The following is a 27,473-nucleotide window of genomic DNA, read 5'->3' on the forward strand; positions in this document are numbered from 1 at the left end:
ATGCATTTGTCAGCTTTTCACTATATCATATCATAAAAGTTTTATTAGCAGTTCTACCACTTCTGGGCAAAATTACAAAATATGAAATGCCTCCCGATGGTATGTTTAAATGAAATCGTACAATCTTCATCATCAACAGGCACACAGAACCCAGAACTTCGTCATGAAAGTGGGCAGACACACAGGCAGGGTGCAGAAGGAGCTGAGGCGAATGAGATATCACAGGAAGAAAAAGAGAATGAATTGGGCACGGAGGCCGAGCACACGCTGCCAGAGCTTGGCAGTGGGAGTTCTGAGGACCAGTATGATGACTTGTATGTGTTCATTCCTGGAGACGATCCAGGAAATAATCCACCAGAATCACTCATGAGTACCAGACCACCTCTCCCACCACCACGACCAGCGGCTGCTGCCTTCCAACTAGAAAAACCTCACTTTACATTGCAAGGTAAGATTAAGGTGAAAACAACAACAAACTTTGACAGATTTACATAGCATATAGTGCAGTGACAAATCTATACAGAGAACATTAGCTTTTAATACCAAGAACAACTTTCCTTCTGTTCTTTAACTAGGGCACAGGAAATCAGGCAAGAGATATCTATCACTAATTTTCTTCTCTCTCTCTCTCTCTCTCTCTCTCTCTCTCTCTCTCTCTCTCTCTCTCTCTCTCTCCTTTCCTTCCTTCCTCCCTCTCTCTCCCCTTGCTCTCTCCCTCTCTCTTTCTCCTTCCTTCCTTCCTTCCTTCCTTCCTTCCTTCCTTCCTTCCTTCCTTCCTTCCTTCCTTCCTTTTTCCTTTCCTTCCTTCCTTCTGGAACAAAGTCTAATTATGAAGCTTTAAGTAAGTGAAGAAACAACACTTGGAAGTAGTCTTTAAATTCATCACATAAAATGAACCTCAAATAACATGTCAAAAAGTAAATGACAACTTTGTTTTTAAAACGTACTCTTAGTCTCCTGGGAAAAGGGAAAGGCTAATATATTACAGATTTGAAAATGACCTTGGACATTTCACTCATTTGGCAGCTTCAAGGAAAGCAAGTAGCAAAGGCTTTATCACACCCTGCATTCAGACCAAAGTCTAAGAACACGCTATACATGTATTGTTCAAGTGGAAGAGCAGTTAATGGCTGTGGTCACGTGTGCTCCCAGATGCGTGTAGGATTAAGGTGTGTAATGGGGTGTGAGGTAGGGAGCGTCAGCCAGAGCTTCCCTATATTGGCCATATTAACCTGGAATGTGCAACAGCCTGACAAACTTCCAGCTCCAGCTCACTCTTACAGTCACTAATTATCCCCCACCTTATTGATCACTATATTATATTTACTTTCCTAATTCATACAATGTTCTTACAAAGAATAGTTAATAAGGAAAATGAAAGAAATGTTGATTATCAAAACCCCTTTGGTCACTATGCTTTAGTTGTTGAGTCCTAAAAGGCTATAAAGTATATAAACACTGTTTCAAAAAGTGAATTTTGAAGCCATGAAATTGAGCATTTGTGTCCTTGAAGTCTCTGTCTCTATGAAGGTTCAAAGCAATCAATATAAACCTGTATTAAGGTTATGCACTATATTTACAGATGGAAAGTACTGTTTAGTGGAAAGTATGGAAAATCTAATGGGCACTCCTCTGATTCATTAACTCATTTAACAAATATTTATTGATCAGCTATTAGATATCAAGCTCTTATAGACCATTGAGATAGACCAATGAACTGGGTGTACAATATTGGGGTGGGGGGAGGACATAGGTTAGTAGTACACTGACAACAAAATTCCAATACATATATTATCATCATTTCAATAGATGTGAATAATTTCACATAATTACTACAATTAATAGTTAAGAAGGCAAAGTTGTCTTGTACCAGCTTAAATTTCTTAAATGGAAAAATCGTATTTTTTGTAATGGAAAATTTTATATACGGTAGATTGGTTAGGAATTCTAAAACTAGTCTACGGAGAGTATTCCCCTGATATCCCAGACCAGAAGTATAATGCTGGCTAACATATCTTTTGAAAAGTGTTCCATATGAGAGGGAAAATTAAACAAATATCTACTCCTTTTATTTAAAAACTATTTTTACATTTTATATACAGTGTTACTTGTAATCTCATCTTTTCATAAGGTTGATATAGGCAGTAAATGGAAAAGCAAATGTCAATATTTTTCTTAACATTGTTTAATGAAGGTCTTTGAAAATATGCCTGGAAGTGTCCACTTATTTTTGCCAGACTTTGTATAGGTGTTTTGACTTTAGCTAATGACACCTTCAGGAATTCTCCTTTAAGAGTAGGCCCCAAATTACGGGAAAAGAGAGGTTTCCTCATCAATGCCCTCAGCATCCACGTCTGCATGATGGATTTATGGACATATTTATGGGAGTGAACAATAACATAGAACACTTTGTCACACTTCTCAGTTTATAAAGAGCACATTGTCGCTTCTATCTTTACAACAAACTGGCAAGGGAACCAGCATGATAATCCCTCTTTGACTCAGACCCAAGACCAGGGAGCCTGTTATTAGAATGTAATTTCTCTGAACAGGTCTCTCTGGCTTTTAGGATCTTTCTCTTTGTTGAACACTCTTGACTCAATGATTTCAAAAATCAGATTATAGGAGTTATTTATTTTAATCTTTGTTTACTAGTGTACAACCTGAATTGAGAAACCTCATGTCCCACTCTGGCATGAAAAGTATAATCTAGCACATTGGGAAATAAAGAGTAAAAATGTATTACTTCCAGTGCAAGCCCAACTTTAGAAAGAGTTAGGAAGGAGGTGGGTGGAGACACAAAGATAACAGCTCAGGAAATGGGTTCGTAAAAGTAAGATAGTTCACTGATTCCACTAAAAATAAAACTCTGTAAAAGTGTTTCCCACACACTTAATCTGGTTTCACCTGTGATGCTGTCAGTGAAACAGAAGTCATGAAGTCAAAAATCTCAATAACGTATTATTCATAGGAGAAAAGGCAAGTCATAGGGTTTTAAAGTTATCTCTAGGCATGTAGGCCTGAATACTTACTTTGTTAAACTAATGGAAACATTCAAACCTAAGGCTGTAGGGAGATGATCTTGGTCTTTCCTCATAAGCCTACCCCAAACCATTGCTGAATCTTCTTATAATAATATCCGTTTATCCTGCTCTACAACTTATCTTTCTCAACAGCTCTAAGTGTTTCCATTAAAATATCTGTAAGTAGACTGAAGTTTTTTTGTTTTGTTTTGTTTTGTTTTGTCAGTCTCACCTAAGAGAAAGAAAAAGTCTCCCTTAGTGCACATGTATGAATCTCTCAGAACAAAATAGAAAACCAATAATTTTTCAGTCAGTAACTGAAATTCTTTCCATTTCATTGTTTTCATTAATATTTTAAGCAAAATATTTGTCAAAGGGAAAAATATTATTTAATTCTCATTGGCCTGTCAGAGAGCCAATAAAGTTCTTTTCAACTTACTCATTAACCGAAGTACATGATATCTTTGTCTTCTAAATAACTGCTATTAAAATATGTTAATATATTTTTATAAAAATATGTAAAGATTTTATGAAATATGAAAACCATAAAAGACTATTATTTTCATGTGAATTAACCTTCAAGCCATTGATTATCCATGCCATCTTTTTTTATATCATGGACCCTACTTTCAGTGTCCTTTTCTAAGAATGAGGTTCATGTTGGCTTGTAGAAATCAAGACTTTGAAGGTCAGTTTCTCATAGTCAGAGTGAGACTTACTGTAAGAAACCAACTAATAGTGCTTTCAAGCTATTCCCCTGACATTTTCAGAGAAATTGAATTTGAGGCAGAACACTTAGTGCACACCCTATGAAAGGTAAAATGATTTCAAATGAAGAAAAAACATCTAAGAGTATTATGTTTGAAAAACACAAATTTTCAAAGCATTTGGGATTTGAGGCTTAGTGTTATAATTTGATTTCCTCATATTAAAACATTCATTAACTATGTGGAAAATATTTATATGCTTATTTATGTTTTGAAAGAAATCCATGTCTTAAACTGGTTTTTGTTAACAAAGTTAACAATTCCAAACTGCAGGAGGATATGCTAGTAAATTACAGGGTTCTATTTTCTCTCTTTGGAATTTATGATATAATATATAAATTATTTGAGGGTAAGTTCAGGGAAGTGACAGATGAACACCAATAATATTGCATATAATAGAAGAGTAACCACTATTTAATTATTTCATAAGCACAAAAAATGTTGGAAGGCCAAATGGAAAGAAGTCAAAATTGGTGTGACCTTGGTGCAAGACAAGAAACAAGAAGTGAACCCAAAGGAGAAGAAAAGACAGAGGGTGAAAAGGAGCAGGAGGAGGAGGAAGACCCATACACTTTTGCTGAGATCTATGACAATGAATATGACATGATACTGGCCCATATGAGTACAAAGAAAAAATTTGGAGGTCGGTCTTTCATTATAAACAGACCTCCTGCCCCCACACCTCGACCTACAAATATCCCTCCGAAAGAGGAAACCACACCTTACATAGCTCAAGGTAATGTTTTTGTTGCTGTTGTTCGTGTGTGTGTGTGTGTGTGTATGTGTGTGTGTGTGTGTGTGTGTGTGTGTGTGTGTGTGTGTTTAGGAATGGGGATTGCCCTCTTTTTGGTAGGCTCTAAAATGTCAAAGATGAAAAATACCTTTTCATGTTATAGGTGAGTTGCATTGGCCTGTTTTAAATTTAGAAACAATGTATAAAGAAAATAAGAATAATGGGTAGGGTTCTGGGTTCTAATTCTTCATTAAGAAGTATAATTTTGACAAACCATCCAAAGAACGTGAAACCATAACATGTGGAAAAATTCTGTTTGACACTTCTTCCATAACTCTATAAGAGGAAAGCTCGACTTCTATGAATAACGTGCAACACAAGAAAAGAAGGTAGGTACTTTACTTCTTGCCCCTAACTTTACTTTTTGACCCTAATACATTTAAAAGAACTATAAAAACTTAAACAGTTTTGAATATTAGAACCTCAGATATACAACCCCATTTCCTCTGATAATTGCACTTCACTCCAATGATTAACATTTACTTCATCTATCATAGAATTTCTACTTCATTTTAGACTTCAGTTCTTTCTTGTTCTCTACTCAGTTGGATCTAAATAAAAAAATAACAACTTCCTAGAAATATTCGGCATCTGTAGCTTCAAGAGAATGTGCTGACTTTACTATAATTTTCTAAAACTCTGTTTGGTTTGGTACACTCCATGAGTCTATCGTATCTAGGATATGACTTTTATTCATCAGTGCAATGTACTGATGGCCAGAACTAATTCTGTTCAATTTCTCCAAAAAATAAAATGTCCATCCTAGAAACTGAGAATAAAACAATGCCTCCATCCTGGAGGAGTTTCTAGGCAACAGATATGCAAATAAATACATAAAGTATAATGTGACCTTTATTAGAGAATTTTGAACAAAATGTTTGTAATCAAACAAAATGTTTGGGTGATAACTGAAGCTGAAGGGCAATAGATTATACATTTAAACAATCTAAAACAAATACTGAAACAGATCATTTAAATATATGCATATACCACAAATCCACCCAAAAGGACCACAGTTACTCATATGTGCTTAATGTGTTCAAAAGAAACCATTCTATTGCTTAAGCAGTATGTATTGAGAGATTTGCATAAGAAAATTGAGACAAAGATATACAGTTATTTAGCAGTGTACAGTATACTTACTTCACAGTGATCTGCTGCTGATAATGTTCAAGAAACTATTAAAAATTAGGAAATGATAACAAATTAACAAGCGTTTCAGCTAAAATCAAATGTCAACTGGAAAATTATCTAGATTATTTAGGGAGGAGATAAACTGTAAATAGAAATTCTCAGATTTTTGTCATGGTGACCTCAAGGATAGCACTAGCTCTTTGACGAGGTTGCTACATACCAATAAATATTTTTTAAAGAGAGAAGATAGACATAACTCAACACAAAAATTTACTCATATTCTAAAAATTTTTTAAGAGGTACATCATCTTCTGTGTTTTGATCTGTAGGAAGTTCTCAGGACCACAAGTGCAGACTCCCAAGTGTCTCGTCTTTGCACTTTATTTTTTCATCCTTCAGTTGGCTGTCATAGTCTTGTTTTCCATGAGCTCTTGCTTGTTTCTGTTTTTTCTTTTTTGTATCATTATTTTCTCTTTCTTTGGTAGTGGGGCAATACAATTCAATATCTTTGTTACTGGTTTTGTTTCATTTTTCCTTTACTTGTTTTTAAATTTTTGTGATTTTTTTTCTTTAATGCTTATATTCTCTCTATTATCATGTTGTTTCTTCGTGCTCTCTGAAATGCCTGATATGTCCATCAAATATCTGGCTATTCTTAGCTATGCTTTTGTGTTTCGAAACAACATATCAAAAGCCAGCATACCATTCCACTGCTGGTTAACTTGTGGACAGCGTTGTAGGGTAATGGGGAGGGAAGTAAGCAGCATTTTCACTGCATTACCCCAAAAATGTTATTTATGTAGAACTATTCTCCTATGCTTTTCCATTTTTCTGGAATAAAATCCAACTAACTCCAGTCTACATTTATGTATCTGGTTGCCCATACTTTGAGATCAGAGTGTGGGAAGAAGACTGGGAAATTTCACCATTTAAAATGCATAATTTAACTTGTTCTTCCTGCATTCAGTCCAATGTATAACTCCTGTCACCCACTGTGTCTCATGTCTAACGGCCAGAACCACTTCTGTTGGATTTCTCCAAATAATAAAATGTCCATCATGGATGATTGCTTCATGTAATTGGAGAAGGAATTTGGGGTTATGACTGCTGTACACTTTGAACAAACCCTCATGTTAAATGCTAGAATTGAGATGGTTTTCCTCCTCATTCATGTATTTATTAATTATGTAAAAACTTATTGAGTACCAAATAATAAAGTCTGTGTATTAATTATGTATATTCCCTATATGACAATGGTTCAAACTTTCATATGTATATATGTATATATATACACACACACACACACACATATGTACTGGGGGTGCCAAAAGATGTATATAAGTGGGCACATTGGTCAACGTTGCTCAAGCAGTGGTTTGCTGTAATCAGAAGTGTCTGGACACTGATGGTAACAACTTTGAGCACCACTTATAACTGCAGAAGTCAAACGTAACTTGTACTCAACTTTTGTTATCAGTATATATTATTACAATTTCAATATAGTTTTCCATTCTTAAAATGTGTATACATTTTTTGGCACCCTCTATATGTATATATCCACAGAAACACACATACATGCACACGTAAGAACTTTATAGAATCTTAGAAATCTTGAGTTTCTAAGAAATTTTGAAGGCTATTTATCTCATTTACTCATCTCAAGCCTGACATTCTTCAAAATTTATAAGAAATCTTTCTAATTCAAAAACACAATCTAATTTATTCTTACAATATTTGTGTTACATGCACACAGGACCCAGTGTTATAATGTATGGTTTTGTTTTCTTTTTTGCACTTAACTATATAAAAGCAGTATAAGTATTTGCTCCACATCTCAAAAAAAGCAGCAAAAACTGAACTGTAAAGGGAGTTACCAAAGTCGCTTTCTATTGTACCTTCCTTTCCTCTCTCACTGGAATATACTTGTTTGTCTCTTCCTTTATGCTATTGATGATCGATTATTCTGTTCCAACATCAGGAAAACGTCAGCTAATTCTTTCTTGATGTTTTTTGCATTTCACAGGGTAAAAGTCTTTCATCACATCTTTCCTTTTTTTATTCTTCTAGCTCAGACAAATATATTAAATCAAATTGCCACCATTTCCCAGAAAGCCATCCATTCAATTAGAAGAACATTAATTTGCCCCAATTCTTGCCAGAACACAGAAGTGGTAGCAGAATGTTGGCACATCCAGGGTGTGTTAACATACCCAAGAGAAAAGGATATGGAGTAGGGATTGGAAAAAGAATTCAGATTGCAAAATCCCAGTTTACTATTTCTGAAACTCAAAAAATACTGGCAAAGAGATGAGACAAATAAACCAGAAAGATACAGGAAAATCATGTTGGCTTATGTGAGATAAGAGAAAAAAATATATGTTGGTGTCTAGCCCTACTTTCTGTCACAGAGCTCCAGAAACCCTTGTAAATTCCTGGATGACAGGAATGTCTTTTATTATACTGAGGTGACTCTGGGTGGGCTCCTGAATGGCTCCTGGATGAAAGCTGGTCACCAGAAAGATCAAGCCATGATTAGAAGCTTAGAATTTTCAGCCCCCCATTCTATTGAGATGAAGAGAAAGGCTGAAAATTGAGTGAATTATCAATCATATGTGAGGAAGCCTCCATAAAATCCCAAAAGGGCATTCTGAGAGCTTCCAGACTGGCAACATATTCACACTGAACAGTGACAGACCCCAACCCCACAGGGACAGAAGTTCCTGCTCTTGGGACCCGCCCAGAACTCACCTTATGGATCTTTTCATCTGTATCCTTCATCAGATCCTTTAATAAACATATAAATGTAAGTAAGTGTTTCTCTGAGTTGTGTGAGCTGCTCTGACAAATTAATCAAATCTGAGGAGGAGGTCATGGGACTCTCCTATTTGTAGCCAAATCAGACAGAAATTGTGGGTAATCTGGGTATCTACTACTGGTGATTGGTACCTGGAGTAGAATGGAACCAGTTTTATGAGACTGAATCCTTAACCTGTGGGATCTGACACTATCTACAGGTAGATAGTGTCAAAATTTAATTAAATTGAGTTAAATTGTAGGACACACAACGGGTGTCATAGAATTGCGTGGTGGGGGAAAAACACAAAACAAAACACACATTTGGTGATCAGTAGTGTCTGAAGTGAAGCATAGTAGTAGAGTAGTAATAGAGTGAAAGGAAAGGAGACACAAAGAAATGAAAGACACAGGAGGAAAACTGAATTTTCCCAACCCAACTTTGCAGAATGCATTCAGATTCGGCTGATATCACCTAAGCAAATAATTTCATATATCGGAGATTCAATTTTCTCATTGTCAGTTGAGAATAAAAATAATACCTACTTCAAAGTTGTTGTAATCTTTAATAAGATAAAATTAGCAATTACTCAGCACAGTACATGGTATGTGGTATATGCTCAACAGATAATCATTAAAAGCAATTCTGCTTTGTCTTTCCTCAGTTTCTAAGCAGACAATGACTTTGCTAAACTAACTTCAAATTATACAAAATGTGTGTGCTTTCTGGATTCTGGCGGAGTCAGAAGTTAAGGAAACTATTAGAGATGGAATGGAGGGGTCAGGAGGAGGTATACCCTGTCCTCTAAATGGACAAGTTGGCTTTGTCTACTCCTTATCATTATTATTAGACAACTTTCATGATAATTTCTAATTCATGCAAGTATCCTGCATGGTTGGCATTAACAGCCTCATGTTACAGATGAGAAAACCGATGCTCAGTGAATTTCAATGTCTTGTCCATTATAATAAAACAATAAAGATGTGGGATTTGGACCCAGGTCAATTTGGTTCCCAGGCCTGAGCACATGGAACCAAAAATTTCCTTTATTGATATTTGTTTCAATATTTCTGGATTATTTGTTAGTATTAATTTCTTCCTTTAAGCTGTAAGATCCATGAAGGAGACTAACCTTATCTGCTTTTGCCCATCACTGTATCTTTGGTGCCAAGATCAGTGCTGAATTCATGGTAGAAACTATGAATATTTGAAAAATATTAATTGAGTGACTATGAGGATAAATAAATGATAACACTGACAAGAACCACATCAATCTGGCTAGAATAGGAGGTTTAACACCATGGAGGATAGTCAGAAGTATATATCAATCTGCCAATTCCTAAATTTCTCCTGTTTTCAACCATCCTATGTTCGAAGTCCTACTAATTTGAAAAGGGGAGCCCATACAGAATGGGACAAAGTTCTAGGCTACTCACATGTAGCTAAACATTCTAAGTGCTTTCACATAGTATAACGTGTCAGAGATAAGCTCTGTTTCCACCTTCACTGCCATCCGCTGCCTCCAGAGATGTAACTGATTAATGAAAAATTGAACCCATGGTTCATTTTATCAAGAGCGATGTTTTGATTTTTTAATTCCATTCCTATTATACTAAACCTAATTTTATATTAACAACCACACCAAAAAAAAACCTCATTTTTCTTAAATGAAAAGTTTTTGAAGTTTGCCTGCTTTCAGGTATTGTATTCTTTCCACTTTTTTCTCCCTGTACTATTGGAAAGGATCTGGTTTGTTAAGCTTCAAGAATATAGAGAAATTCACATGAATTTACAATCTTTCTTAGTGACAGAATTCTTGATTTAAGACAAATCAAGGAAACAAAATGAGCCTTTGCATAGTATAAATGGAATGGTAGTAAAACTATATCCATAAATCATGCAAAGAGATGATGGCCTATTGGGGAAAATTTTTCAACATCAATGGACAATTTCCCATTTTTCCCCTCACACAATTAATAGCACCAAGATCCTTCTTCAGAGTCCATGTTTCTGATTTGGTGTAGAATATAATTTCTCTTTCAGTTTTCAATTGCTACTGAATTGTCCTTTGCATTTTGCAGTGCAACAAAGTAGTATATGACCTTTTTGAGAGCTACTCAGCTACTGGGACCCCAAAATGTCAAGTACAACTCAGTTACTCTCAGAAATTTTCTACGTGCAATTCACTTGTACTTGAAATGGATCACATACAGTGCAACTGAAATGCAAACAGGAAAAAAAAAGACCTTATAGAATCTGTTAGGAAAATTAATCCATATCATTGTAAATGTGACAGAGTGGAATGGTCTCTGTCCCTTTAGTGAAGAAATATGGTCAAGTGGATTCAAGTAGACCTTAGATCAAGTGCCTTGGGTCCTACTTTGGCTGGGTGACCTTGTCCAAACCACTTAGCTTCAGGACTTAGTATGTCTATCACAGGTGCTCTCAGAGCAGAGGGACATATTATCATTCCATTTGTAAGACCAGTGTCCTTGTCTTCCCCAGTGATTCTCTCTCTGCCTCTCTCCTTTCCCCGTAGGGTGCTGGTGCAGTCTGAAAAGGAGCGGTCTTTAAGACCTGTGCTCTGACCATTAGAGGAGATCCAGTCTGCTTGTTTAACCCAGGTGTTTTGATGTGCTCTTTCTGTTTTTCTCACAGTGGAACATCACAGAGGCATTGAATAAAACCTAAAAAGGGCTTGCTTTGCAGACCATCTGTTAGAGTGTTGGCATAATAATGATGAACTTTTCCAGCTTCATCTTCCAGAAATTTAATTTCTTTGGATTAGCGAAGGGTGGAGGAGGCAGTCATCAACTGTGGTATGAAATGACAATTAATGGATTTGTATTACATGTGAAAATAAATGCAAATATTATCAAATACTTAGATTTCAACAGCAGAGTGAATTCTGGTATTTTTCTCTTTAACATATGAGGCTTCTAGAATCTCTGTTAAAGATGTCTTTAATAAGAAGCTTAATAGTCCTAGAATAGTAGTTCTTAACTGGTGGTGATTTGCCTCCTAGGAGACATTTGACAATGTTGAAAGACATTTTCAGTTGTCACAACTAGGACACTACTGTTGGCATGCAGTGAGCAGATGCCAGGAATGCTGCTAAGTGTCCTACGATGCCCAGGACTGGCCCCACCACAAAGCATGAGCCAGTCCTAAATGGCAGTAGTGCTGAGGCTGAGAAACCATGACATGGGTTGTTTCCATTTTAAGACAGAGGAAACATTTGAATATTGTAGAGAATGGTCATTTGAAGATAAAATCATAGATGTATCACATAACTTTCTGTATAAATTGTCTTTTTTCTCATTTTAGATTTCCTAAAATCACAGTGTTCTCACAAGCACTTTTAATGTGTGCATCTTTTTGACTCTAAATACATAGGTGTTAGAGAAAAATGAGATGCTCCGTGGGGTTGGCCCACTCGGTAGCACCTCCTTCGGGGGTCCAACAGCATATGTCATGCAGGGTGTCAACGGGGTCTCTGGTCCCGCTCCCCACAGAAGAACACAGGATATGGTGAGGCCAAAAAGGAACACCCATGGAACCATAGATGGAGAGTCAGCACTATATTCACGCTGGTGGCTGGGTTAGAGACACAGGGAGCAGGAGCCACATGATCCGCAGCCTGCTGTCTACTTCTCTGACAACCAACCCCACTTGCTAGCTGCATTCCGCTCTTGCTAGCTCGGCCACCATCTGCTTGCTAGCCCCCCATCTTTCTGCTAGCGTAGCCACAGCAGTGATATTAGTGGCCAATGGCTCACTGGTTACAGCTGACGGCCAACTAGCCACAGCTGATTGCCATCCAATCACAGTTGATGGCCATTTACTAGCTGAGCCAGCACCTTTCTATGTGAGGCCGAGAGCCTGGAAACTGCTCTTTGGGGCTCTGTCCCCACAATGGGAAAAAAAAAAGAAAAACAGAAATTACTTTTGATGATCACTAAGCATGAATCAAAAGGCAAACTCATCATAGTTTCTAAAGTATTGCAGTGAATTTCTAACAATCTAAACCACTTCTTGAAACAATACGGAAAATATGGAAACAATACGGAAAATTACTACGGGTGTTACTAGAGTAATAGCTACACTTACATCATTTCCTTATTGACTACGTATGGTCAAAAAGTAAAGTCAAGCAATTAGCCTGAATTAAATAGTATGGGAAGAGACGAACCCCCAGTCCAGAGCTATGCAAGCGATAGATGTTGTTCAATACCTGTGTCCTGCCTCGTAACAAGAAGAAGGACCTGTTTGCTCAGTGGTGGAGTGGAGATTTTACAAATAAACTCGTTACAATGGCTTCATACTCTAATTACACAGAATTCCACAAACCAACGGCTATCTCTCTCTCTCTCTCTCTCTCTCTCTCTCTCTCTCTCTCTGTCTGTCTTTCTCTCTGTGTTTCTCTCTCGGTGTTCCAACTTCCTGGGTAAGGAACATTTCTAGAATAGAAATATTCTTATTTCCATCAAAAAAATAATAAATGTACAAATAGAAAAAGTTTGTATTCTACTCTAGTAAAAATTAAGTTCTTTAGAAGTGGGAAAAATAATTTATAGTTAGATTTCCTGGTTTGGGAGAGGATTTTTATGGGAACACACTTGTCAGACTTAAAGTTTTCATTACAAATTGGAAAGCGTATTAACGTTTTCTCCTTGGGAAACCAAAGCCTTCATTGGTATCATCATTGAGTTGGAATTTCTATGCCATTTTCCTTCATGCAGGTATGTGCTTTCCAACGTTCCACCTCTACCAATCTCAGGAGTAAACTGTAACCACATCAGTGACTTCATCTGTGCTGGCTGCTATTTGTATACTCTCCCAAAAAAAAAGCCACAACTCTTGACTCTGTATGTCTGCCAGGCAGTAAACTATTTTCAGGTGAAAGACCTTCATATTATGTGGCTAATATGACTGTAAGTGGCCATGCCACCCATAGTGTGCCTATTCAAATGTGGTGACTATGTTTGATAAATCTGTTCAAATCAATAACGTGTAATTATTACCAGCAGAATGAAATGGTGGTTTTGAGCTTACTGGAGTGCTCAGTATATCTTAGTCAATTGGCAAAGAGGCTACACCTCTCCTCTGCGTTCCAGTTTGACACCTTACAGGGTTAGAACATTCTGTCCCCCGCCTTTACTGGCTAGACAAAGAAGTTGTTTATGTTGCTTTCCTTCATCTCATTCTCCTTGATTGTAATTAGCTTTCATAGGGTGCAGATTCGGGGAACAAGATAGGGAGAGTAGGGTTACAGAGGCTGCATTATGACCCTTGCCTTTCCTGACTTTTTTTCACCTCTATCCTCTCTCATCAGTATACACTAATGACACATTGGACCTTTGCTTCAATGAACAAATCAGAAGGGAGGACAGTCAGAAAACTGCGTCGAGGTCTTATGTTCTTTTGCATCCTCAGCACCTAGCACAACCCTTGATTACACAACCTAATGAAAGTTCATTGAGTGTATAATAAACACACTGCTGCTACCTGTACAGGTATCATTTCCTAAGAATCCAGAGCACAATAAAAATCTGTGTATTTTATTTATATCAAATCTCTGGTTTCAAGAATGATCATCAGTGATACGTACGTATCTCTAAACAACATTTCATTTTATACTTCTAGTGGGCATGGAACATCAAGGGGCTTCTCATTTATAATTTATATCTTTATGAGTATATTTGGCTATTGCACAGACTTTCCATTACCTTAGCTACTTGTAAAATAATTCCAAATAAGCTTTATCAGATTTTCTAAAAAGTGCAGCTTTGGAAGCGTTCCTTTGCTTGAAACAGGCTGCAAATGAGGTTGACATGAAGAATGTTCCTGCAGAAGCAGCCTGGAAAGACAAACAGTGGAAGTGAATTCGTTATATCTCACCTCTTCCTCCTCTGCTCTTCTGATAATTCTGTTTTGCTTAATGTTTTGAATATTTAATACTATGCTAATTTTTTCCATTGAATGTCATTTCTGTTCTAGAGAAAATTTTACAGAAGTCATTTTGCCAATATTTAAAGTAAATAGGGGTGGTATTTGGGAAATTTGCATCGATTGAGATTCTTTTAAACTTCAAAAATTGCTTTTCTTTCTCTAAGGACATTTTTTTAATGTTTAAAGGCAGTGATAACTACTAATAATGCATTCTTTTTTTTTTTTCATTTCAAATTCCAATTTTAGACAGGAAGAGACAAATAAGATTTCACTGGGGCAGAGAGTCATCAAAGTTGACGTGTTATAATTGCTTTGATAGCATTATTTGGACATGGATGTGGTCAAATGTGGTCCAGAACAGTGTCTTCCAAGAATTCAAACACACAGGGACAGGATCATTTCCATACATTACAAAAAAACTAACATTGGTATGATTTAATTTTCTAGTTTTTCTATTAGTCTAAGCCCCCAGCAAAAATAATCTTTTCCTCTATTTAAATTCATACTCAAAAATTTACTCAGGCACAGTCTGGCCTGGAATGACATGGGAGACAAGGATTGATTGCATCTTAGAATGTTGGAGCTATCTGAGACTTTAGAGATTATCTCATCTAAACCGTAACTTTCTTGGCAAGATAATAAAAGCCTGGGAGGACAAAGCCATTTTCCCATGCTACACACGTTGTTAATATTAAGACAAAACTACCCTTTCCACTGTACCAGGGTGATTCGCATTCTGGTATATAGATTTGTTTTTCAATTGCTATATGTTTAAAACAGACTCTTATTTTGCTCACCATGAATCTCCTAGTACAAAAATAGATACTTTCATATATACATCAGAGTGACCCATAATCTAATGCTCAGTTCTCACCAAATCATGGATTTTATGTTTATCTCTTATAAAGTTTGTATAGGTGAACACGGTGAGAATATAAAGTATATGAAGCTTTTTAGAGCAAAGGTTTCCCTGGTGGAAGCAATTTAAAATGTTTCAGCTAATATTTATTATAAAAAAAGATTAATGAATTCCAGAATTTTATATATTCTTTTCCTAAGGCTAATAAATGATAAAGAATGTGTCCTTGGTATGCATGTTTGCATCAGTGATCATTTCATGGGCTAGCTCTTTCTTCAGGAAACAAGTTAATGTAGGTATTTTCCAAGATTACCGCAGGTTCAAAAACACCTAATTTTCACAGCAATGAGGAAATAGTGTGTTGGGCAATATGCCGATTGCTTATTGGGTGTTTGTAAGGAAATGAGGCCTGTCTGTAAGTGGAAGAAAGGGACCAGTTGTAATAAGTGCGACTGAAGGAGAGTTAGGAGGGAATTTCAAGGAAGGTTTTACAGGTACAGTGGATCTCTGTACTGTGAGTATGGCTTAGTTCACACCCTACTTTTAAAAAGTGCTGTTATCAACATTTTCAAATCACCCTACTCAGAACCTCCTACTTTCCCACCCTAATTGCCCACCCCATCCCAGGCTGTTTCAACTATAAGTCCTGTTGAAATCTAACAGTAAATAAGTACACTTCTTGGGTGTCTAGAGACTGAAAGAGTATTTACTTAATATTTACTGTATTTCATAAAGGGTGGGGATTTGTTATCAACAGAACATATGTCAATTAAATATTGTTTATGTGAAGTGCCCAGTGGTCTTTAACAAATTCATGTCAAAAAGCTGGAAAACATGATTCTATTTCCAAGTTCCCTGTAGCATCAAAATTCAGCAGAATTCCTAACATTGACCAGTTAATGTACTTTTTATTTGGAGAATTTATTTTCTGACTTTCTCTTTGGATTCAGATTATTTCCCACATTAATAATGCCAAACTGTGCGCAGCTGCAGCAGGAAGGTGGAGTCGTCAAAAGGGGTGGTGGGCGGCCGAGCCACACTCCACTCCTCGGGCTGTGGGGTCTGCTGGTGAGCTTGGGCCGGGTGACCTGGGCTTGGGGCTTTGAAGGGCGGGCCTGGGCAACCCTGGGAGATGGCCGAGCGCCCATGGCGCAGGGCATGGGGCCGCGGGCCAGGAGTACCTCAGAGGAGGTCCTCACGTTTGGAAAAATCAAATTGGGGAAAAGAGAGTTTTCTCAAGAAACATTTTATGCCTGCTGTAGGCCAGGCAGTGTGAGAGAAACTGTTTATTATCATCCAAAACAACCCTGTGAGGCAAGTAGTAGTAGCTCCATTTTAGGCATGTAGACGCTGAGGCTTAGAGAAATTCAGTGATGTGTCCAACGTCAGATTGTAAGTGATGCAATTAAGATGTTAGCCAAGTCTTTGACTTGTGGACGAAAATGGGGTTCTGTGGAAAGTAACCTCAGAGTTTTCTGATCAGAAGTTCCTAACTGGGTAGGTCAGGAGGGGTAGTCACGCCTCAGGCAGTAACTTGAGTAAAAGGCTTGTCTTTGCCTTAAGGAAGCCCTGTCCATTGTTTTTGTGCATCTAGGTTAACAACACCTTTGAAATGCCACCCTATCAGACTTTCTAAAGTGAATCTTAATTATCCTGTAATCCGACCCGACTTGCCTTGCTTTCTCCCGCCTTCCTGTAATCTTCCTTACTTCTTAATCTCAAAGGCATGAAAAAAATTGCGAATTTATTCTCAAAGAATTTATCTCAGTCTGGTGAGATGTTGCTTCCAGATATATCTGTTTGACTCAGATAAGTTTTTACAAAAATTCTCTGCAGGTTTGGACATTCTGAATGTCCACAGGCTCCACGGACTGGGTTCTTTATCCTCTAATATGGCAGGAGTGTAATTACTGCCTACCACTTTCAGCCAAGAATGCTGAAGGGGAGAAAAATGTCAGGATGACTCGCATTATACACCTAGGGCAAAGGGGTCTTTGCTGAGATCTTCAGTGGTCTTCCCCCACTCTTGGGCCCTCAATGAGCATATCATTTTCTCTCTAACTTCCTGAGTGTAGGAGAGATTCTGGGATGGAAACTAATGTTCAAATGGCAAAGATTCGGGGAAGAGGAGGTAAAATGGGACTATAGAATCTTGGCTTATTCATTACCAATGACAGACGTCTTAGATAGTGTTTCTTATTTTATTCTTGACTCTTAAGAAGCTCATGATTTTGGACTGAGTAATGTGACAATTTAATGCCATATACTTCCATTGTTTTTCTTTTTCTTCTTAACACCTAAAGATGGCAATGAGCTGCTTGAGTCTAAATGTGAATATACCCAAAGGTGAGTCAGACACAGTAACACTGGGCGCAAAGGTAAAGGCCCGGCCCATTGTTGTTTTGTTTCAAAATAAACTAAAGTTACTGAATTTGTTTAAAAAAAAAAAAAAAGAGGATGTCACAGTTAATTGTTAAGCAAATCTGTTTTGAAACTGTAGTAACAATTATAGGGTACTTTACATTCCTACTTACACTATTCCTGTTTACTCTTCCCATCAATCCTGTAGTATGTGGGCATCATTGTCCTGAGTTATGTAAATGGGGAAAATGAGGCTCAGGGACTGTGTAACTTGACCAGGGCCACATAGCTGGCAAGTGGCTGCACCTGGGCTTGAGAAGAGGCAGTGTGACTGGAAACCCCGTGGCCTTCCTGACCATCCACATTGCTCCTTGTCACATGCTGCCTGCCCATCTCTGCATGAAGGTCAGCATCCGGACAGGAGCCCATTCCTGACATTTCTGGGGCTAGGTGGAGGGCTCTCGATGGAAGGAGAGTCACAGATGTCACTAATGAAGATGAGGAAAAATGAAATCAACCCTTTAGCTTTTAGCCAGCTGTATTTCCACATTGTGTTTCCCCGAAAATAAGACCTACCCGGACAATCAGCTCTAATGTGTCTTTTGGGTCAAAAATTAATATAAGACCTGGTTTTATTTTACTATACAACCTGGTCTTTATAATATAATATAGTATAATATAATACCGGGTCTCATATTAATTTTTGCTCCAGGAGACACATTAGAGCTGATTGTCCAGCTGGTCTTATTTTCGGGGAAACAGGGTAGCAAGGGAGTGGACCTTATCTTTAGAACAGGAGACCAGGTGACAAGTTCTCCCATCTGTGTCTCCACACAGGCAGACAGGGTCTGTATCTGTCCCTGAGGGACCTAATCTTGGGCAGTAACTAGAGCAGTGGTTCTCTATCTGTGTACTGTCTGGACCAGCTGCATCAGCGCCACCGAGAATTTGTTGGAAATGAAAATTCTCGGGCCTGACCTCAGGCCTGCAGAGTCTGAAACTCTGGGGATTCAGAGTTTCAAAAAATGGGTCAAAGAATGGTCAGAGTTTCAAAGAATGGGTCCCAGCATTCTTTGTTTTCAAAAGCCCTCCAGGTGATTGTGCTGCACATTAAAGTTTGTTTGAACAAAGATTTTTTTAGGGAAGGGTGAAAGTGGTTGTGGTTATTAAGATGGTGAAAATGGGGAATAGCTGTGATATGCCCTTAGGCAGCTGCCTCAGAAGGTGGAGTTTGGATTAACTTTCCCCTCACCTCCCTGGCTTTCAGGGTCACCTCCCTATTTCTTTGGCACTTTCGTCACCTAGAACCAGACACTCCAGACCCTGTTTAGAGTAAGATTAAAGGGAAATTTATATTTATCTATTTTTAGAATGAAAAAACAGGAAACAAATATGACAAGATAGTTACTTTTAAAATATGGGTGGTGCGAATATGAGTATTTCTTGTTATATTTTACTACATAGATAAGATTTCTCAAAATTTTAAAAATAGATTTTTTGAGAGTTTTATATTTTGTAGTACTATAAATGAATAAATAATGTATAAATAAAGGGATTATGATTTTAAAATGAAGTGAGTAAATTATCTTTATTGCTGCAGAAATAGGCTTTGCAGTGGCAAAATATTTGTATAAACTCTTGTCTTCAGTAACCTGGAAGGTAAAACAGACCTATAGAGTCTGCTGAGGGGCAGGGAAAGAGATAAAATTGAATGTTAGTAGCACTTGTTGGTTGGTAGTGGCTGTATTTAGCAGGTATTGTAAGAAAGAGACAACAAGCTCATGGAAGAATTGGCTTGTTTGCAAGAAAACATAAGAGAATTTATAAATCCAAAAATGGGAGGTTTTGCAAGTTTGGAAAAGCTGAGTGCCTCTAGGTGCTACAAACAAGAGGTAAACCTAAGAGACGTTTTGAGCAGCAAACGTCCATTACAACTCATCTATGTGGAAGAGAACTAGTTAAATAGTATGGTCCTCCTACCCACGCTGGGTAAACACCATCAATTGAGAGAGGTATTGTGCCCAGGATTGCAATCAGGCTTGAAAATTAGTTCTAGAGAGAACTGTGAGTATGGGTACTACTGTATTTCCCCGAAAATAAGACCTAATTGAAAAATAAGCGCTAGCATGATTTTTCAGGATGACATCTCCTGAACATAAGCCCTAATGCGTCTTTTGGAGCAAAAATTAATATAAGACCCAGTCTTATTTTGGGACAAACGCGATACTGTAGGGAAACAACTCTACCATGTCTTCCTGGCAACTTTGCATAGATTCATATAGGCAGAGGTTGGGATGGCAGTATATCTGAGCCCCTGGCCAAACACCTTGTGGTCCTGCTGGAACGTGAGAGGATGGGAAGTCTCTAAGGAACAGCTAGCTAGGAGGGCACCTCTCACTCATCTTCCTCATTCCAGGAGGCTGTGATCACTTTCTCATTGCCTACCAGATTCTGATGAGGTATGGGGTTCTCTGCCCCTCTCCCCTCAGAATAGAGCTGCAGAATATAAAACCACTTAGCTGCTATCTACATTTGGCTCCTCAGAGATGGGGTTTCCCACAACACACATTGCAGCCCCTTTCAGTGTCATCCTTTTTGGTGCGTAAAACGGCACTGGGGAGCTGGCACCTTTGGCTTATTCTGTTTTGCTCTCTGTGGAAGTAATAATCTAAATCTAAAAGTGTCTTATGTGTCTTAACCAGTCTAATCAGTCAGGCCTCACCCTTGACCTTATATATGTGAGGTTGACAACTACCACGTGAAACTGAATGGAAGCAAATAGATATGCAGGTTCTTAAAGTTTTGAGATAATAGCTTTGTGAAGGAAGCCAGAAACCTGGAGTATTCGAACTTTGATACAATCTTCAAGCTTGCATAGTAGGAAGTGGGTAAAAAGTCCTACAGCCCCAAAGAAGCACAAACTCTTCAATACCGTGCAGATGTGGCTAGAGAGAATGATGGAAAGGGAAGACCCTCCCAGACGGAGGTGCCAGGGACCTTGGAGAGCAATGAGCAAAGGAGCTACTTTCAGAGCGAATCTGAATCTAATCAAGCAGAGGAACCACCCACCCAGTCAGTGCCTGTCCAGCAGGACTTCACAGTTGACGCTGACCAGCAACAGCTGTGGGTCTTCACTCCCCTTTCTAAAGAGGGTTATATTGTAGTTATTGTCCCTGCTCCACCATTGTATATCAGGTGTGCAGTTGGGGGTGGGCAGCACCTTGTGTTTTCAGTCCATATGTCACTGGACCGTAAGGTGGATTCTGGTAGAGACCATGTAGCAGAACTTTAGTATCCCACACATATCCCCTCAACCATACACTCTTAAGCACATTGGGAAACTTCTACCTGCCAACCTACCAGCATCCGTGTTTCTTTGCACGAAGGCATTCTCTGACACCAGGAGTCTGCTTTGCCACCTACACAGTAGGCCAGAGGGTAAGAGGTTATGACCTATGGAAAAAACTCTCAAACAATGACTAACAAGAATTGGTGTACAAAACTCTTGTTTGCATGCCCTCTGGATGGCATATTCTGCCCTGGCTTTCAGAGTTTTCTCAGTGGAATTAAGCTCCGGTCTCCACAGTGGTAACTGATTTTTTAGTACCTCACTTAGATGCCTTCTTTTCCCTGTCTCACTTCCCCTGTCTCTTATCTGTGTTTCTTTACTTACTAAATAAAACACTTAAAAAGTTAAAAAAAAATGCCAAACTACAGCTTTTTTGTGTAAATGGTCTCAGTTATTATCTTAACAATATTGGGGGAAAAGTACAGTGTCTGCTTATTATTAAAATTTCAAGTGTTTCATTTTTTCAAGAGTTTTAGACTAGCCAATGAAAAAAATCAAGCACTTGTAAAAATTTACCACTTGTAAAAATTATTCTAATATCCTAAAATATATCCACAGACCACATATCTATCAATATATTTTATTTTAGAAAAAAATGTAAGCCAAAACCCTAGAACTTGCCAGTAAGTTATATTTAGCACATTTTTCAAATACTAACTTGAGGCAGAAAATTGATTTTCAACCAGAAATATTATTTCTGTATATAATTTTCCTTAAACACATTACATTTCAAAAATATCTTTGCTGCTCTGGTTTGAAAGAGGACAGTACAGCAGAGAATGCTCTCTCTCAACAACAGCTGGAAAAATATATGTGCTTAATAAATAATTATTGATTTGATATGGTTTAGGGAGCTTTTTTAAATTTGAAAATGTTTCATATGGAGTAACCACAAATATGACCTTGGTATTAGATCGGTTTAAAGAATATTAAAACCAAAGACAGAGATCCAAGATAACGTCTGGGATGCGTCTCCAATCTCAGTGGTCAAGCATCATGCATCTGGACCATTCTCACTGCCACATGCCTCGGCTTGGTTATCCCAGGAAATCCTGGTGAGCTGCTAAGAAGAACAAGCCACACAAGCATGTTGGAAACACTCTAAGGTTCTTTTTAATATCCTTCCCTCTCGCTCCTTCTTTATCTTTAAACAGAAATAATTATGGAAGAGAAGACGTAGCAATGTAGTAAAGAACCAAGCAATGGATTGAAGTTCAAGGCTTGAGGGTCTAAATCACATCTCTACTAACAACAGTTCCAGAATCATTGCAAGATTACTTAGCTGTTTTACAAGTTAGTTACTTCCACCTCCCTCATCTATGAGGTGGAAATAAATCTCCAAGGCCTTTTTCCAGTTCCCAAACCCTGTAATTCAAACTACCCATAAAAAATAAATGGAACTCTGCAATGTTCAATTTCTAAAGTCAAGTTGTAAAGGGTAGAGATTTTTTTCATTAACAAATGCCAGAAGCTATATGGAACTTTTGGGTGCTCAATAAATATTAAACAATCAATTTTATCTTTCATCTGCAAGACAAGGTGAGTAATGCTGACTTGTCTCATAAAATTTCGTGTGAGAAATAATAAATGAGAACAAAGCACTTTTTCAAATAATGAAGTAATATGAATAAACTGCTTTAAAGTTTTGAGGTCCAGCTAGAACAGGGGTGTCCAAACTGCGGCCCGCGGGCCAACTGCAGCCCATGATCCATTGTGAATTGGCCCACAGCAAATTTCAAAAATATGTTTAGTTTACTTAAACAAACCAGGTGAGGCGATACGTACTTCACCTTGAGTGAGTGGCCTGGCTGTTTGTGTATTTTACCACATATGGCCCTTGGTGAAAAACGTTGAAAAAAGTTTGGGCACCCCTGAGCTAGATGATGCAAGAATCAAGTGTCTTTTTTATTGTTAATTCTGTGAAATACAGCAGTCTTTTCATCTGTTTTAGAAGAAACAGTCATTATCCTTGCTTATCACCAAGAAGTCAGCATGAGTAGATTCTGTACAATTTTTCATGTGATTTTAACATTTACCACTTTTAACAAAACACAGATTTTATATTTCTTTACCTAATATCAAAATGGAATCACATCTTGATTTAAATAGTTTAATGAGGCATTCATCAGCATTATATTACTCTGCTCAAAGAAAATGGGTTTTTTTGCCATTTTCTATTTATATTTATTTAAATATTTTTACTTTTTATTATTTCTGTTTCTAATGTACTTATTTTCTAATTTTTATTAAATTTACTGTGGTGGCATTTGTTGGTAAAATTATGTAGGTTTCAAGTGTACATTTCTATAATACTACATCACCTATATATTGCATTGTGTGTTCAACACCCAGAGTCAGTTCTTCTTTCAACACCATGTATTTGAATCAATTTACCTTCTTGTACCACCCCCGCCCCCATTACCCTGGTAACTACTAAGCTGTGTTTATGAGGTTTTGTTTCTTTGTTTGTCTTGTTTGTTTCTTTCTTTCAGTTTTATATTTCACATATGAGTGAAGTCATATGGTTCTCACCTTTTTCTGTCTGATTTATTTTACTTAACATGATAATCTCTACATCTATCCATGTTGTTGCAAATGGCAGTATGTCATCTTTTCTTACGGCCCAGTAATATCCATTGTGTATATGTACCACAATTTCTTTATCCAATCACCTATTAAAGGACACATTGGTTGTTTCCATGTCTTGGCCACTGTAAATAAAGCTGCAATGAATATAGGGGTACGATGTCTTTATGGATAAATGTTTTCAGATTATTTAGGTAGATACCCAGAAGAGGGATTGCTGGGTCATATGGTAATTCTATGCTTAATTTTTTGAGGAACCTCCATACTGTTTTCCATAGTGGCTATACCAATTTGCATTCCTACCAGCAGTGTATGAGTGTTCCTTTCCCTATACAACCTCTCCAACACTTGTTATTGCTTGTCTTGTTGATAATAGTCATTCTAACACCTGTGAGGTGGTATATCCTGGTTTTGATTTGCATTTCCCTGATAGGTAGGGAAGTTGAGCATTTTTTCATATATTTGTTGGCTGTTTGTATGTCTGTTTGGGAGAAGTATCTGTTCAGATCCTCTGCCCATTTTTTAATTGGATTGTTTATTTTTTGTTGTTGAGTTATGGGAGTTCTTTGTATATTTTGGATACTAGCCCATTATCACAGGTGTTGTTTGCAAATATCTTCTCCCATTTGGTTGGTTGCCTCTTTGTTTTGTTTATGGTTTCTTTTGCTGTGCGGAAGCTTTTTAGTTTGATATACATAGTCCCATTTGTCTATTTTTGCTTTTATTTTCCTTGCCTCTGAGGTCAATTTCATAAAATCCTCTCTATGACCAAGGCCAATAAGTTTAGTACCTATGCTTTCTTCTATGCAGTTTTTTGTTTCAGGTGTTAGATTTAGTTCTTTGATCCATTTTGAGTTAATCTTGATATAAGGTGGACAGATAGCAATCTAGTGTTGTTCTTTTTGCATGTGGCTTTCAAATTTCCTGGGCATCACTTATTAAAGAGGCTTTTCTTTCTCCATTGGATGTTTTTGGCTCCTTTGTTGAAAATTATTTGCCCATATATATGTGAGTTTATTTCTGGCTTCTCAATTCTATTCCATTGGTCTATGTGTCTATTTTTCTGCAAGTACCATGCTGTTTTGATTATTGTCACTTTGTACTACAAGTTCAAGTCAAGGAGTATGATACCTCCAACCTTGTTTTTTTTTCTTGGGATTGCTTTGGCTATTCAGGGTTTTTTGTGATTCCATGTAAATCTAATGATTTTTTGTTTCTTTAAAAAATGTCATTGGGATTTTGATGTCATTGGGATTGATTGCATTAAATCTGTATATTGCTTTGGGTAATATGGCCATTTTTAACTATGTTGATTCTTCCAGTCCATGAACATGGAATATCTTTCCGTTTCTTTGTGTCTTCTTCAATTTTTTTTAATAATGTCCTATAGTTTTCACTGTATAGGTCCTTCACATCCTTTATAAGATTATTCGTAGGTATGTTATTCTTTTTGTTGCAATTACAAAAGGAATTGGGTTTTTCATTTTTTTTCCTATAAATTTCGTTGTTAGTATTAAGGAATGCAATGGATGTTTGTGCATTGATTGTGTATCCTGCAATTTTACTGTATTTGTTTAATGTTTCTAACAATTTTGGGGTAGAGTCTTTAGGGTTTTCTATATAAAGAATCATGTCATCTGCAAAGAGTGACAATTTAACTTCTTCATTCCCAATTTGGATGCCTTTGATTTCTTTCTCTTGCCTGATTGCTCTGTCTAGGACCTCCAATACTATATTGAATAACAGTGGTGATGGGGGACATCACTGTCTTGTTCCTGATCTTAGAGAAAAAGCTTTCAGTTTTTCACCATTAAGTATGATATTAAGTATGATAACCATCATATATGGCTTTTATTATGTTGAGGTGCTCTCCTTCTATACCCATTTCATTGTTTTAATCATAAATTGATGTTGTATCTAGTCAAATGCTTTTTCTGTATCTATTGATATGATCATAATATTTGTATCTTTTATTTTGTTTATGTGGTATATCACATTGATCCATTTGCATATGTTGAACCATCCTTGTGCCCCTAGAATGAACCCCATTTGATCATGATGTATAATCTTTTTAATGTATTGTTGTATTCAATTTGCTAGTATGCTGTTTAGAATTTTTGTGTCTGTATTCATCAGAGTTATTGGTGTGTAGTTTTCTTTTTTTATGTTATCCTTACCAGGTTTTGGAATCAGGGTAATGTTGGCCTCATAAAATGAGTTAGGAAGTATTGCCTCTTCTTCAATTTTTTGGAAGAGTTTGAGTAGGACAGGTATTAAATCATCTTTGAAGGTTTAATAGAATTCACTAGTGAAGACATCTGGTCCTGGATGTTTGCATTTGTGGAGGTTTTGGATGATTGTTTCAATTGTCTTACTGTTGATTGATCTATTTAGATTTACCACTTCTTTGAGATTCATTCTAAGAAGGTTATATATTTCTAAGAACTTGTTCATTTTTTCTAGGATATTGAATTTGGTGGCATGTAGTCTTTTATAATATTGTATGATCCTTTGTATTTCTGTGGCATCTGTTGTAACTTTTCTTTCATTTCTGATTTTATCTGTGTCTCTTTTTTCCTTAGTGAGTATAGCAAGGGGTTGTCAATTTTATTAATCTTTTCAAACAACCAGCTCTTTGTTGCATTAATTTTTTCCATTGTCTTTTTGTTCTCTATTTTATTTACTTCTGCTCTGATTTTTATTATTTCCTTCCTTCTGCTCTCTTTGGATTTCATTTGTTCTTCTTTTTTGAGTTCTTTACATGTAATGTTAGGTTGTTTATTTGGGATTTTTCTTGTTTCTTGAGATAGACCTGTAATGATATAAATTTCCCTCTAAGTATTGCTTTTGCAGTATCACATAAATTTTGATATGATGTATTTTCATTATCATTTGTTTCCTGGTATTTTTTTTTGATCTCTACTTTTATTTCTTCTTTGATCCATCATTCTTTAGTAGCACGTTGTTTAATATCCACATATTTGTGGTTTTTCCCACTTTCTTTTTACAGTTGATCTCCAATTTCAAAGCACTGTGGTCAGAAAATATGCATGGTATGATTTCAATCTTCTTAAATTTTCTGAGTCTAATTTTTGTCCCAACTTATGATCCATCCTTTAGAATGTTCCATGTGTACTAGAAAAGAATGTATAGTCTGGTGTTCTAGAATAAAAGACTCTGTAAATGTCAGTTATATCTCTTTGGTCTAATTTCTCATTTAAGGCCATTTCCTTATTGATTTTCTGTTTGGATGATCTGTTCATAGCTGTCAGAGGTGTATTTAGGTCTCCTACTGAAATTGTGTTTTTGTCAGTGTCTCCCTTTAGCTCTGTTAGTAGTTTCTTTATATATTTTGGTACTCCCTGATTGGGAACATATATATTGATAAGTGTTATGGCTTCTTGTTGTATTTTCTTTTTATCATTATGAAATGTTCAACTTTGTCTCTTGTTACCTTTTTTATCCTGAAGTCTGTTTCATCAGATATAAATAGGGCTACACCTGATTTTCTCTGGATACCACTGAAGTATCATTGTCTACCTTTTACTTTGAATCTATATTTGTCTTTGTAGCTGGGATGTGTCTCTTAGAGGCAGCATATGATTGAGTTTTGTTTTTGGATCCAGTCCCTTTTTATTGGTGAGTTCAGTTCATTTGCATTTAGGGTGATTATTGATATATGAGGATTTCCTATAGCCATTTTGTTTTTTGTTTTCTGGTATCTCCGTGTCTCCATTGTTTATTTGCCTTTGTATTTCTGTCTGTTATTTTAGTTTGGTGGTATTCTGTGATTTTTTTCCTCTTATTTTATGTTACATGTCTCAGTTCTGGATTCTTTTTCTTTTTTTGAGTAGT

At 36.9% G+C, this 27,473-nt stretch overlaps 1 protein-coding gene across 1 annotated transcript in view; it reads left to right on the top strand.

Annotated features, from left to right (window-relative positions):
- Positions 1-27,473, top strand: part of BANK1 (B cell scaffold protein with ankyrin repeats 1) — a 336,084-nt gene that overhangs the window by 270,873 nt on the left and 37,738 nt on the right. The window contains exons 9-10 of the mRNA XM_081062310.1: positions 140-448; positions 4,221-4,526. Coding sequence (XP_080918436.1) covers positions 140-448; positions 4,221-4,526 — 615 coding nt within the window. The remainder of the gene's footprint in view (positions 1-139; positions 449-4,220; positions 4,527-27,473) is intronic.

Source organism: Rhinolophus hipposideros, assembly GCF_964194185.1.
Source record: "Rhinolophus hipposideros genome assembly, chromosome: 1".
Taxonomy (NCBI): Eukaryota; Metazoa; Chordata; class Mammalia; order Chiroptera; family Rhinolophidae; genus Rhinolophus; species Rhinolophus hipposideros.